Genomic DNA, 14,603 nt, shown 5'->3' with positions numbered 1-14,603 from the left:
GATTCTGTGGTGTTTGTTGGCTGGTGTTTTCTGAAAGCTGCCTGATTCATTCAATCTCAATTCAATCATTCACCAGTAAGAAAAGGTAGGTGATACTGGTTGTGGTGGTGGAACTGGGTAGGTGCCATCATTCACAACCTTCAGTTCTGTACCTTGACTTAGGCACCAAAATTTGTCTATTTTATTGCAAATAATGAATGGAACTCGAAGAATAATCAAGTCAAAATAAGGAAGTCTTGGACTGCATCCTTCCTCGCAAAATTTGACACACCTATCAAAATAGGAGAGAGAGAGAGTAAAATGTTGGATTTTTCCTGATAATCTGAATTCAAGACACTAAACAACACCTTAAAAGATTTGACTTTTTGATAGATTAGATGACTGAATCATAGTAAGGGTTGGGTTCTTGCTGTGGATACATGCACACAAAAATAAAAAAAGAAACTAATAATCTCTGCTGCTGTTTTGGCAGTGTAAATGCCTCTCCTTTGGTCATCTTCTCTCCTAAAGATACCGAGTCTCAAGAAAGGTGGATAGAAATTAAAGCACATTGAAACTACCGTAGTTGACGGTCCATAACTATTGCTCTTTCTACCTGCCTCTTCTTCTCTTTGGTCACTGCATGCATCAGCACTGCGCAATCACCCAACTCATGGCTTCACTAAACACCAACCCAACAAGGTGTGGTCAAAGAATATAGACTTCTTCCTGCATATTATTATTATTATTATTATTATTATTATTATATATTTATATTCGTCTATTAGGGTTTTTATTCCTTTTCTTAATTCCAACTCTATGCCTTTTGGCCAAATAAATGCAAAAAAACCATTAAGAATAATCAAAGTAGCTATCAAGAAAATGATAAAAATAAAAAAAATGATTGGGTATCTATCTATCTTAATGGAAACTAAAATTTCATTGATCGGTCTAATCAGGTTTTGATATGAATACGAGTAGCTTAATTATTATCCGAGTAACGTTTTATATAATTTATTTAAGTAACTATAATTCCTGTAATCAACGAGCTCCGTCCACCTGACGCAGCATGACTTGTATTCGTTCGACGACTAAGATTTAACGATGCGAAGAACCGACGGTGATCCGAGATCCCTGAAACAGGCGGCTGGAAACCAAAGCGGGAGATTCGCATGCATCAGAGCTGACTCATTCACTCCAAGTCTTTACGCTCCTTAGTGGGCAAAACAATTCCACGCAATGGCTATGGACGACTAAGAGTTGTCTCTGACGACAACTCTTATTGGCTTATGCTGCGGTCTTCATCTTTGTTGTCAGCATCAGCTCTTAAAGCTCGGGGGTTGGTGGCTGCAGGTTTTCCGCTGGATGAGCCTTTTAGTTTGCTGTTTGTACTTTACATGACGATTGAAAACTGTGGACAGCGTTCTGATGGCCTCTGAACAACTCAGGAGCCAATTCACTGCAGACACACCAATCTCATTAGTATTCTTCTACAATAATAATAAAAATAATCAAATCATATATTCTAAATATTTAGAATCGATTATGCATGAATCTTTTAAAAGATTATATGTTAAATTAAGTTTAAAATATTTATATCTTTATTTATGATTTGTATTAATACTTTTTAAAGCTTTCTTTACTTCTGTTTGTATGATTAATATTAATTATTTCATATATTATAAATACTTTTAGGTGTATATTCATATCATCTTAAATGATTTATCAAAATTATATTTGATTATTCATAAATAAAATTTTTTCCTATCTTTTGTGATAATTCCATATATTCATCTTAGTATTTTTATCCGAGCAACAAAATCTTTTTTTGTATATTATTTCTTAATTATTTAATACTTAATTAAAAAATAATATGTACAAAAAATTTATGTTGCTAAGATGAAAATATTAAGATAAATACAGAAAATTATTAGAAAATATTAACAAAATATTTTTATTCGTAGATAATTAAGTATAACTTGTATGCTTAATGATAGTTTGGATTGTATTTATTTGTGGATGCTGCCTAGTGACATGAACATCTTAGCTAAAATATGTGTCGTTGAATAATGATTCAGTCTGGGTTTTTCAATGTAGTCTTCACTCGCAGCCATTTGGTGAAGTCAACTAAGTTGATGTGCACTGCAAGAAAGTCAAAGTTCAAGTGGAGAAGTCAATGCCTAATGCCTGCAACTGGTTTCATTTAATGTATGTGAAATTTTGGTGTGCATGTTAACTTAAAAGACTGTTCTGCACAAAAGATAAGAAGACATTTAATTCTGGGAAGAACATTGAAACCGGCATCATCAAGTCGGATTCCAAAAGTTCAATGAGATGATAGCACACAATTGGCAATAGGGATAACAATTTGGAATACGATCAGCCCCATTTCTAGCTTTCAACATCATACATAGAACATTGGTGATAAAAGCACATAAAGGAAGCTAAAAATTACAAGGAGGCATCATTTCCCTTATTAAACCACATGCCATCCCATCCACCCATTGATAAAAAAATCTGAACTTGTTTTACAAGGAGGCCTCACATAATAACTAGAAAAAGGGATATTTAAAGAAAAATATATTGTGCATGGCCACAAAATAAGGTAATTGAAAGTAGCCATAATCCAAAATTCACAAGTCGATAGGGCACTGTTCAAGCATCTAACACAACAGTGTAAGTTGCAAAGCACCTGCCTGCCACCCATCCCCAAGCTGAAGAGTCTGCATAGTTGGATCTGCCATGAATGTCCCTCTTATCAAACTTCCAAATCCATGCATCATGATTAGGACCACCGGATTCATATTCCAAGATCTATTCACAAGTAAATATCCCAACCAATTTGATAAAAATCAGATCTAAGTTGTTCAATAGCATGCAAAAATTGGATGGTTAAATATTTGATGTCAGTATGAAATGGATGTGATCAATGGTCGTTCAATAGCATCATGATTGATGTTGCAAAGAGATATTGGTAGAGGCCCCTTTGATTTGAGAGGACAAATGGCATTTCAAGATAAAAGGTCAAAAGGGTTTGAGATCCATCTCTGACCACATCTTTTGGATCCAAAAAAAGATAGGTAAACAAACAACCACAAAAGCCTTGACAATATAATCATGATCATAAAGGAAGTTAATATTGGCTTTGATGCAGTTAATCAAGTTTTTTAGATGGCATGACTATTAAAAATACAATATTTCCATCATCTTTACTTATCTACCTAATTTTGGAATTATTATTATTATTATTTGGTATTAATATACCGAATGAGAGCATTAGCATTATGGTAAAGACAAAAGAGAGTAATAGCTTGAGTCAGAGAGACCACAATTGGGTTCAAGGTTTTCAAGGCTCAAAAATCTTCGATTGAATATTAGAGAGAGAAGTATCTCTTAAATTGGCTAATTGGCTAAAAGTTATTTCAGAAAACATGCGAGCTCATTAAATTTTTTAATCAATTCTTTTCCTGTGGATCGAATCGATGGAATAGTCTGCACATGTTTGTGAAATCACACTGATTTTGGTTGATTGATCTGTGATGAAGCATAGAGCTAGAAAATATCATTAAGAGCTCAGCTCCCAAATGGACATAATACCTACAAGAATGATAACACAACAAAAACTGGCTAATAGAAGAGATGAGCATCCGAATTCAATGACTACCAATGGCACAAAACAAAGGACAACCAACAAGAAGACATCAGCGTCTCCATGATGGATGTTTCTATCTCACAATTGAATAACTTATTACTCCCAAGCACCACTATTTTCAGACAGGTTTCTGAAGTATGCCAAGTGCTCTACAAGAGTGTCATCAAAACCATCGTCTCTTGTTCACATCATCCGGAAGCAATTTCAGATTCAAAGAAAAAACAAAAAAACAGGGCAAAAGTGCATGGCCGATCCCAGAGATGAGACCGATCTGAAATTATTGGGATGGCATAAACCACCAAACTCGTCATCCCTTTCCAACAAGCTCACAACACCAATTTGGTGAGGTGGGCTGGCAATCTCAGCCTATCTGAGAAGGCTTGGGAGATTTGTTCGGTAAGATGTTGTCGGGAAGAATTAGTTCTTGAGGGACTTCACGAACCACTCCAAGCATCGAATCGTACTCCTCGTCCCTGCGTGCAAACTTCTTGCGCAATACTTTCTCAAACTCTATCTCGTCAAATGATTTAGCATTCTCAGCAGCATGCACCTGGGCCAAATTGGCATAGTTCGTAGCAGACTGAGATATAAAAGCAATCTCTTCATCGGTCAGCTTTCTCAAAAACTTCGCAGGATTACCTCCCCACACCTGTCAATAACAGAAGTTCACAAATGAGTGCAAGACAAACTGTTAAAGCAAAGGCAGTTAATCAATAAACAGTAATTGATCACAAATTATGCTATATTGTCGTCCAATCTACGGAGTTCACAATCCAATGACCCAGATACTGAAAGCCCCAATCTGATCCAACAATTTAAATTCCTTTTCAACCAAAAATGAATTGGGATTAATCTGATCAGGCCTCGATCCAATGTGGTTCCAATATAGTAAACCAATCTCCTTCCTTTTCCAATCTACCTGTTCATCAAATTGTATAGCCTTTTGCCGGAACGGATCAGATACACAGTTACCCCCTAGATCAAACCTGGTTAAAATGACCATGCCAAAACCAATGGCAGTTAAAAAAGGTCAAGGGGTACCAGCGATCATACCATATACTTCTGACAATAAAAGTGACACATTATGGAAAAGGTATACTCTTCTGAACAGAGTCAACCAATGGTAATAATCTTAAGAGACTAATATGAGCACAAATTCATATAAATAAAAATGAAAAAAAATAAATAATGGGTTAAACAGTTGATAACCTCTCCACATGGAATCCTAGTGTTCTGCCTTACAAGGGCTCCAGCAGCAACCATTCCATGCTTCTCCACGACAACCCCATCAAGAAGGACAGAACCCATTCCAACAAATGTTTCATCCTCAACAGTGCATCCATGCAAGACAGCATTATGACCTATGAAGTTCACGATTTGAACAAAATGATGAGATTTACAAGAAGTTTATAAAATTATCTTGCAGCTTGCGTACAAACTCTAACACTTGACAAAAGGATTATGCAGCTAGTAAAAATTTTAAATTCAACAATTATATCTATGAGAAATCATGCAGGTTCTAATGTTAAATTATAGCTACTAGGTAAAAAAGAAAGTGTTTTTCTAGAAATATCCACTAGTACCTGCTGAACAAGAAGTCAAGCACCATGACACTAATCATTTAACCTATGACCAAATTGAATGTTCAAAAGCATGGTTGACACTTATTGTAAAACTGACACTGAATGACTATATCACTTGCCTACTGTGACGTTATCTCCAATAATAGTTGGTAGAACCTTTCCACTCAGATTAGATTTTGCCACATGCACCAGGGAATTATCTTGAATGTTAGTGCCAGAGCCAACATGGATGCTGTTTACATCACCTGCAAACGATCAGAGAAAAGGAGTTTATTACTCAATATTCAACCAAACTGAACATGAGAACACTGAGTTACAAGTAATGTCTATACTGAAACTAATGTCCACTATTAATGTCATAAGGGATGATGTCCAGGCACCAAATTTATATTAAAGAACAATGTATCTCATCTTCATTGCAATTCAGCAGTAATGAAGACAGTAACAACCAATGTACATTGGTGAATGCAAGTGTTATCTAAGGAATGGAAAATTTTCCATGTCTCTTTACAAGAAGAAAGTGGGAAAGAAAACAAGAAAGTTTTTGGCTTACAAATACAGGAGGGCGTCATAAATTCTTGGAAAGACGTATGTCCACTATTGCTACAACAAGTAGACTGGGAAAGAGAATATACCACAAAAAAGGTAGGGAGAAAAAAAATTCTTTAAACAAAGAAATACTACTGTAGAACATTGAGTTGGTCATGCTTTTGGATCTGGAACTAGACTAAACGGCAAATCTCATAAATCTGAAACTGAATTTACAAATCAAAATATAACAAGTCCATGATTCAACACATGATAGAGCTACCTTTTATATGTGCTATCTACTTGCAAAGTACAGATACCAAATTCATGAGAACAATGGCAAGCAAGGACCTTCAATAGAGGCAAGAAGTAATGCAAGACAGACAGAATCTACATGATCAGTTCTGCATTTCAACCCCTAGAAAAGATTGAGTCTACTAGATTGCTCCAGGTTAAAAGGACTAAATACGTAATGAAATGAGACATGAGTTGCTAGAAGAAAGGAGTATTTATTTATTGTGAGGAAATGACAGCTTAAGAAGATGAAGCAATATAAAGAACAACCATATAGAAAGAACAAATGCAGGGGAAATATCACTTAATATAGCTGCTATGAACCACCAAATAGAAACAATCATTTACTCATTTGAATAGACAAATTTCAAGCCCAGCCAATCCTTCCTTTTTCAAAATAATTATTGAGTATATGGACTTAAAAGAGTGTCTTTATCATTTCTACATCATTATAGACAAGATCAACAATATTAGATTGTATTACCAAGAGAACTTGAATCTTATCCTATTTGTTTTCTATTTCATATGGGACTACTTATTTACTGCATGATCAATGTAAAGTTCTAGTATTTCCTGGTGGAAAGGAGAGTAAGCATTCAGACATCTAACTGAAAAAGATAATGTAGAACACATACAGTCAATTATACACAAGGTTCTAATAAGGAAAAGAAAACGATCGAATGATAATGGTAGAAGACGAATCAAACGCAGATAAATTGGGTCCATCTCATAATACAAGGACCATGTGACCATAATTCTCAAAAGAAAAATCTATCATCTCGGCTCTTTACAGCCATATAGTGATTGACAATGATTTTCGCAAAGTATTGACATAGATGAAATTACTGGAAATGTATATGGTTCCTATCTCTCATGCAAAATAATCTGTCCTCCATAAATCTAGTTTTGTCAAGCATTACATAAGGAGTGCAATATTATCCATTGTACATCAGTACCAATTCATCTTTCTCAGTTGGAAAATAATGCATTAAGCCAGTGAATTTTGTATGGAGAAGAACAAGGCCTTTAGGATGATCCATACGCTACTAGCTTATATACATAGTATCAAACTAACTTGTACAACAGAAACATACCTCGCAGAACACATCCGTACCAAATTGATGATCCTTGGCCCACTTGGACATCACCAATAACAGATGCACTTGGAGCCACAAAAGCATCCTTATGAACATTAGGCACCTTGTCAAATATGTTCATGAGCGTACGATGCCTCGACACTATCATGATATGAAGAAAGCAGCAAATACAAATTACAAAGCCTATAACTTAAACATTGAATTTATTTCTCACACTCAGGGCAATTAACATTAAAATGATATGTATCAAATCCAAGAAAACTACAAAATTATACTCAGTGATAGTGGCATAAAAATTAAAGAAAGCTGAGTTATTGTGACAGAAATGGCAGTCTAATTTGAACTATTATGTCAGTAGTAGAAGCTGATATGACTAGATGTAAATTGTAAACAAAGTAAAAAAGTTATATTTAGCATAAAATTGAATAATTCATCAAGAATACAATTACTTTCTCATGGAGTGATACTACTTGAAATATAATTTCTAATGGATTTCTTGCTTAATAGATTTCATGATTGCAAGTGGGTGGCATAATTTCATAAATCCATGCTGCCACACAAAATGATAGCTGCTTATATGCACTAATTGCTGTCTTAGTCACCCAACTACACAGGCTAGATCAGTTACCCAGTCTAGACATAACAACTAAGAACGGAAAAAACTAAATTCTTTTGGCTTTGAAAAGTGTTCCATTTATTTCTTCTTTTTATTTTTTGTTCTGCAATTTAAACCCAAACTTAGAGGATCAAACATCTCAGTTAACCCTAACACAAACAAGATCAAAGACAAAATAGAGCTAAAGCATCTAGGTTAACCCTAGAACATGGTACAACTGCAAAATGAGGTTGTCATTGGGATAATTCACAAATAGCTAGATCATGTGCTAAATCGACAATCTGTAGCATATAGTTTGATACATAATAACTGTGATGGGAATGTAATAACATTCAATTACTCCAAACCTTATCAGTATGAGTACCATGTGCACCTGTGAATCAAAGTTTAATCACAAATAATATGCACCAAGATTGCTATTTAAGTAAAATGACACGAGTTGGCACGTGTCTCATGGTATGCCATTGCATGGAATAATACTACACCTGTGGTTGTCTAACACAGGAATGATACTGGACCTTCATAATTTGAGCTAATTTGAGCTAGAATATCGGACGTTTGACGCTGTAGAGGAGTATGCTACCAATGCAATTATATTTGGATGGGATTCCTTTCTTTTGTTTCAATAATCACAATTCTTAGATAAAAGCAGAAGTTGGTATCATGGTGCAACAAATATGAATAAGACTTATAGAAGAACTTTCTGGGTAGATTTTTCTCTGAAGTCATGCATTACATTTATGCTGTTCCATAGGGATGTACAAATGCAGCTAGGAAAAGGACAAGCTTATCCAATATAATAACAAAAGTAAACTATGCAGCTTGATCGGCATTCTAGACTAAGGGGCATAGTCATAAGTCTAGATGAAGTTATCACTGAGGTTAACCTTTTCTAGTTTATGGCAACTAACAACTATCTACCAGTTCTTTTAGGAACCATCGTCAAATCTCATTATGTTTTATGTTCCTAAGGCCCAATTAGAAAGTTAACCTATGCTCTCTTCTTATTCTTCTATTCTGAAATATTGTCATTTTTATTCTTAAAGATCAAAAGTGATGAGGTGAGTTGATGGGCAACCAACAAAATTCAAGCTCGTTGTGATATAATAGTAGTAAAATAATTGCATGAGACTCTGGTCACGACATTCATAATTGTGCTATGGTAGCTATGCAACCATATATTAATTTGATACAATTTAACAACTCTTTCTGAGAGTAGGACCGACCACAGAATCTATAAATCGGTACATTCTAATCAAAATATAGTGTTTTTCCTCAAGTCTAGTGAAGGTTAGGACCAAATACAACACTGTCCAATTTGATTAATTTCTACTTAACCTATCTCTTAAGGTACTCTGTATAATATTCATCCTAGATAGATGTATTGCAAACTTTCTCAATTTCATGTGACACATCCTACCAAAGGATGAAGACATGATACCAAAAGTTTTGAGAGTTAAGCAACATCCGATCAGTTGCGGCCTTCCCCCATATAATAAAAACTGAAAAATACATAATTTACCCAGGCAACACAACGAATTCGATTTGATGACATAAAGAGTACTATTACCTATCTCAGGTACTTATAGGTAAATCCCTGCTGTTCATACATAAAAAATCTTTCAATCTAAATATTCAAAGCTCATTACAAGTCCTCTAATACAAGACTTGGTAAGATTCCCATAACACTACTAAATGACTCTCCACAAAGACCCATAATTTTGCATATAGAATCCAATAGAGCATTCCAGTTGATGAAGGGGCAAACATTGTCTTTGTCAGTGAAAATGTTACATCAACATCCTAGATAAGCATTAGTGAAAGATATCCAAGGTCAACCAAGCTTCATATTGAAGGTTCTGAAAAAAATACACGAATCTACAATTTGCAGACACCCAATACTTTGGTTTGTTTGCAATATGAAACAAATGAATCTAAGTATAACCTTGGGAAACATGTTCTAATAACACACGATGACATCTGAACTTGGTTTAATTTGTTTTCCTTAAGATTGAGAAACATCACCCACACAGAAATATTTTACCAAAAGAGGTTCAAATACTAATCGTGATATATTGCTTCATGCTAATAGGGCACGTAAAAAAGACAACTTGACGATAAGTCAAAACAAGAAATCACCAAGAAGTCATCCTAGAGAAGCTAAGAAACCCTCTATCACCCATTCAGATTACAATCCTAAACCATACACGAGGCAATGATTCCTCAAAGGAAAACCGCAGTGATCCAACCAATCGATTTCAGACTCATAAACAGATCGGTACACGCGCAAGAAGCGCTCGCATGATCAAAATGGAAAGGGATCAAGGGGAAGGAGGTCGTCTTACACTGCTCGTGGAAGTAGTAGTTGCCCTGGAGGCGGCAGCCGAGGCGGTCGAGGGCCTGGCCGGTCTCCCGGATCCAGAATCCGACGGAGTAGATCGCCCTTCCCAGCGTCCCCATGGATCGCACGCCGTGCGTAGGGCAGGGAAAAGAAAGGGCAGAGGGGCGAAAAAGAGAAGCAGCGGCAGCGACAACAGCAAGGGGTTAAATGGAAAGTAACGTGCTCGAAGTTAAACTACTATTTTACCCTCAATAGTTTCGTTATGAGACTCTCGACTAGGGGTAGAAATAGTATTTTACTTCGTTCTCCCTGGGCCGCTTGGGCTGACCTCAACTTCAGGTGCTAATTTATTCCTGGAACCTATTAGTACTATAATTAAAAAAATTATATTTAATCTTTATAATTATAAAACTAAAATAAATATTTATTTATCTTACATCATAAATTGCATTGATAAAAAAACACGATATCATGTAATAAATTGATAGGAAATTATTTTTTTTTATTGATATAATCATTAGAAACGAAATTAATATTAAACTTACCTTTTTGCTTACCATTTTCCTGTCGATCCAACACACGTAATCTTATGTGTTAGTATTTTCCGTTAATGCAACTAGTAACATAAAAATAAATAAGATTATTTATTTTATTTTCAGAAATATAAAGATCCTAATATAAATTTTATAAGTATAAAGATCATAATACTAATAGGATAATTTGTAACTTGCATTATCATTTGCAAATGTCTAACTGTGACTTATTTTTACCTTCTCTTTTTTTAAATCTTTTCTTGTTATTTTTTGTGTGTTTTTAAATGACTAATTGCTTATAGTTTCTTACATTCGATTCTAATACTAATTAGTGTTAATTTTATTATTATTTGTAATATTTTACATCACTGTTATCGATTACATTATAAATAGATCGCTATAGTAATGAAACTATTATATTAAAATTAAAATACATATATTGTATGTTTGGATATTTTATAACAATTTAATGAGCTTATATATATATATATATATATATATATATATATATATATATATATCGTTTTTTAATCCACGTTTAATATATGATGAGACAACTATTGCTCATTGCATAAGTTGTTTAAGTTGTGGAGCGACACCTTTCTATGTAATTATTAGATTTTGAACCTAATTTGATTGGAATACTAAAGCAATTTTGGGCATGACTGACATTTTTACATGTAATCCAACCTTTTAATTTCTATCTCAAAAAGGAATTATTCTAAAAAAGGTGTAAATTTATACACAAGGATATTATTATTTGCATAAAGAATTTCCTTAAGATGTCCTAAAAATTTATTTGTTTCTGTTGATAAAGATGATATTTTATTTATCAAAAGAAAAGAAAATATTATTTTGTATAATTTGTGGTTTCTACAAGAAGCATTTTATTTTGAAAGTAATTTCTTATTTATTTATTTATTTTGGAATTCAATTATGTATGAGCTCAATTACATTGTCACCTTGCTCCTGAGATCCTCTGCTAACATACCCAATTCCTAATAGGGAGTTCATCTCGGCATTACTTCGAACACCCAGTAGACAATCCATGCACAGGCTGAGGCATCCACATCAGAATGTTATGAAGGGTTTCTCTGCAACCAGGCCCCTGAGAGCAGCATCAATAGGAGAAGTTGGATGACGACCATGCACTGGGTTATCGTAGGGACACCATGTCGTATGTGCAGTGTTGCTTGCACCTGCAAACTGCTATAAATTAGGGTTGGACATGGGGGACCAACAGAAGTGGGTGATGAAGAAGCTGGTTGCCGTGCATCATCAACCTGAGATGTATTATATTTACTGTTGCAGCGTGTTCTCCCTTGAACCATAATGATCTTTTAGCTGCTGTAACATCATGTGAAAGGCATGCAGTAGTGATAGCTCCAGCGGTGAAGAACACGTATTGCAGTGTTGGATCTTCAGATCCTGATGAGACACAAATGAATGAGTTCATGTGGATTGAAAGATGTCAAAGATGCAAAATTAGAAGAGGTTAAAGATCAGTTTGGATTCTTGTAAGGATAAATGCAGAAAACAATTTATACAATGGGTCATAACTGAGTACATCACAAGGAGACTCGAAGAAAAGATAGCAGAGGTTTAGGGATCTCTCCGAGAAAGGCAACAGGATTTAGACAGTGCTGTAATTGACGTATAATAAAAGGATGCAGAAAGAACTTGTATGTAGCAATTTAGAGAATAAGTTATCAATTTTGTATGTAGCAAAGGCTAGTGATCGGGAGAGGATCAATGATATGTGATTTTCATATAGGGTCTAAAACCGAAAGGAGAGACAAAGGCTATCCCCATCCGTATATTCACGTGGATAAGGGTTCAAGAAATGAGAGACTATTTTGTAGGGCTATATTTTCATAAAATATTTTATTTTTTTACGATTAAGTATAAAAGCTTATTTTTAGTACCATGGAAAAGAAATCATTTTCACTACTCATGAATACATGTATATATCTCGAGTTATTAACTTTGATGTCAAAAGGATCGAGTCGAAAAACCTCTCCCGACCTCGATCTTTATGCAAGTGACACATCAGAGCCTCAACATTTTCACATAAAAAACATGTTGAATAACCCTGTGCATATGAGTCTAGATCATATTTGATTGTCTAGAACGTCGATAATATCTTCTTATAATATTTTTAATATTAGAAGGAGGACACTCGTCGACGAGAGGACAAAGGTCGAGAAACTCGACCACCATCACTATTAAGCCACGAAGCATCTATATACACTTTTATAATTCTTGCAACTTGTTAGTGAAGGACTTGCTAGTCGCTATGGAAGACTTGGGCTTAAGAGGGGCTTTCTTATAGTTCTTTTTGTCTACCTCCCTAAGCGGAGATGAGGATTTGCTAATGAAGATGTTAATGTGGCTCGATGATAAGTTTTTCAAATGTCTTCTCGCTCCTCCCCTTCTATCGAACAATTATGATTACTATAGCTAAGTGGAAGGGAATAGAGAAAAGAGAGATAAAGAGAAACCCATGCCCCGACCTTGGCATGACTATAGCTGGTTGTGCCAACTCTCTTCTTTGCCTCTCCACCATTTTTCCTCTGCATAGTGCCCGTGTCAGATAAGTTAATAACAGCACTTTGGGACTTCTTCAGAAGAGATCCCAAAGCATACTTTCGAGGGAACAAATTGTAGAAAGAGTATTATCGATTAATTATCATCTGACATATGGCCTATGCATGACATCCAAAATAAAAGAAGAAGACAAAGGCTACCCTCAATTGGTTTGTTCACATGAACAAGGGTCCAAGGTAGACGGTTGTAAGTTATCTCACCATTATTATCCATATATTGTTAAAAGTGGTTGAGGGATGTCTTCCTATAAAATATTTCATACAATATTCTACTTCTTTATAATCAAATATAAAAATCCATTTTTAACGTAGTGAAAAGAGGATTATTTTTTGCTACTTGCAATCATACACATCTATCTCAGGTTAATAATTTACAGGCCAAAAAAATCAGGTTAAGAAACCTCTCCCAACCTCAGTCTTTATGCAGGTGACACTTTGAGGCCTTAGCATTTTTACTTTGGGGGCATCATGGATAATCTCATACACATAGATTTAGACTATATTATATGTTCAAAACGTTGATGACATCTTTCTGTACCAATTAGGACATAAGAATGATGAAAGTTTTCAGCCAAATAACCTCATCAAGTTGAGCTCGAAACTCCAAGGAGTCAACTCAACCATAGAAGTCTTCACATCAACAACTCCATCAATGATTTCACTAACATTACTTACCACTGTGTCTTGAAGGCCTAGCAATTTCCATGAGCATGATTTTAGCCATTAAGAAAAATTCAGGTACTAGTAAAGATGCATAAGATGGAGTATAGGTCGAGATATAAATCATTGAGATCACAACGAGATTTATGTGGGCTAAGGAACTCAAAGTGTTAGGAAATTACTTTGGTTTATAAGTGGGCTAATTAGGAGATAGACTTGGACCTACAATTAATGGAAGAAGGCATTATAGCGAATCAAGTTCTTCTAAATGGTTGTGTAAGCATAAAAATATGTAATTATGTTATATTAAAATAAAAAAATAACCTTTATATCAGGATTGAAGTCAAATACATAGATGATGCATATCTTTTAATGTCATCTGTTCAGAGATTTATGTTTGATTTGCAAGCACCGTCTTTAATTCAAGATTGCTAGATTAATCTAGATTGATGGTTATAGGGAGAGGGTTTGGAGAGAGAGTTGAGGAGAAAACTGTACTCCCTCGATGGAGACTGCATCTATACATGTGAGAGCAGAGGGGATCTTAAGAGATTTCCTCCCATCAAAATTATCTCCTAAGGAATCATTCCGAAAGTGAACTTATATTTTATTGGTAAAAATATTTTAACGGAACTCAATTAATTATATTATACATCTTATCCAATTATAAAGAGCCACAAAATCTAACAGAACAAACATACAAGCAAATTTTTT

At 34.8% G+C, this 14,603-nt stretch overlaps 1 protein-coding gene across 1 annotated transcript; it reads right to left on the bottom strand.

The window, feature by feature from the left end:
- Positions 1-3,758: 3,758 nt before the first annotated feature.
- Positions 3,759-10,272, bottom strand: LOC135619241 (gamma carbonic anhydrase 1, mitochondrial-like). The gene is made up of 5 exons (XM_065121071.1): positions 10,095-10,272; positions 7,131-7,274; positions 5,334-5,459; positions 4,841-4,992; positions 3,759-4,280 (listed from the first exon to the last, which is right to left on the bottom strand). Exons 1-5 carry the CDS (start codon positions 10,207-10,209, stop codon positions 3,993-3,995), a joined length of 825 nt encoding a protein of 274 aa, XP_064977143.1. The 5' UTR covers positions 10,210-10,272; the 3' UTR covers positions 3,759-3,992.
- Between the last annotated feature and the right edge of the window lie 4,331 nt (positions 10,273-14,603).

This window comes from Musa acuminata, chromosome BXJ1-3 (assembly GCF_036884655.1).
Source record: "Musa acuminata AAA Group cultivar baxijiao chromosome BXJ1-3, Cavendish_Baxijiao_AAA, whole genome shotgun sequence".
In the NCBI taxonomy this organism is placed as follows: domain Eukaryota; kingdom Viridiplantae; phylum Streptophyta; class Magnoliopsida; order Zingiberales; family Musaceae; genus Musa; species Musa acuminata.
The sequence above is the reverse complement of the archived record's forward strand: the minus strand, read 5'-3'. Positions and strand labels throughout refer to the sequence as shown.

Coding starts and splice junctions, on each gene's coding strand:
- LOC135619241 (XM_065121071.1), bottom strand. CDS start 10,209: ATGGGGACGCTGGGAAGGGCGATCTACTCCGTCGGATTCTGGATCCGG. Junction 7,275..10,094: donor CTACTACTTCCACGAGCAGT/GTAAGACGACCT, acceptor ATATCATGATAG/TGTCGAGGCATCGTACGCTC. Junction 4,281..4,840: donor CTAGGATTCCATGTGGAGAG/GTTATCAACTGT, acceptor TGTTATTGACAG/GTGTGGGGAGGTAATCCTGC.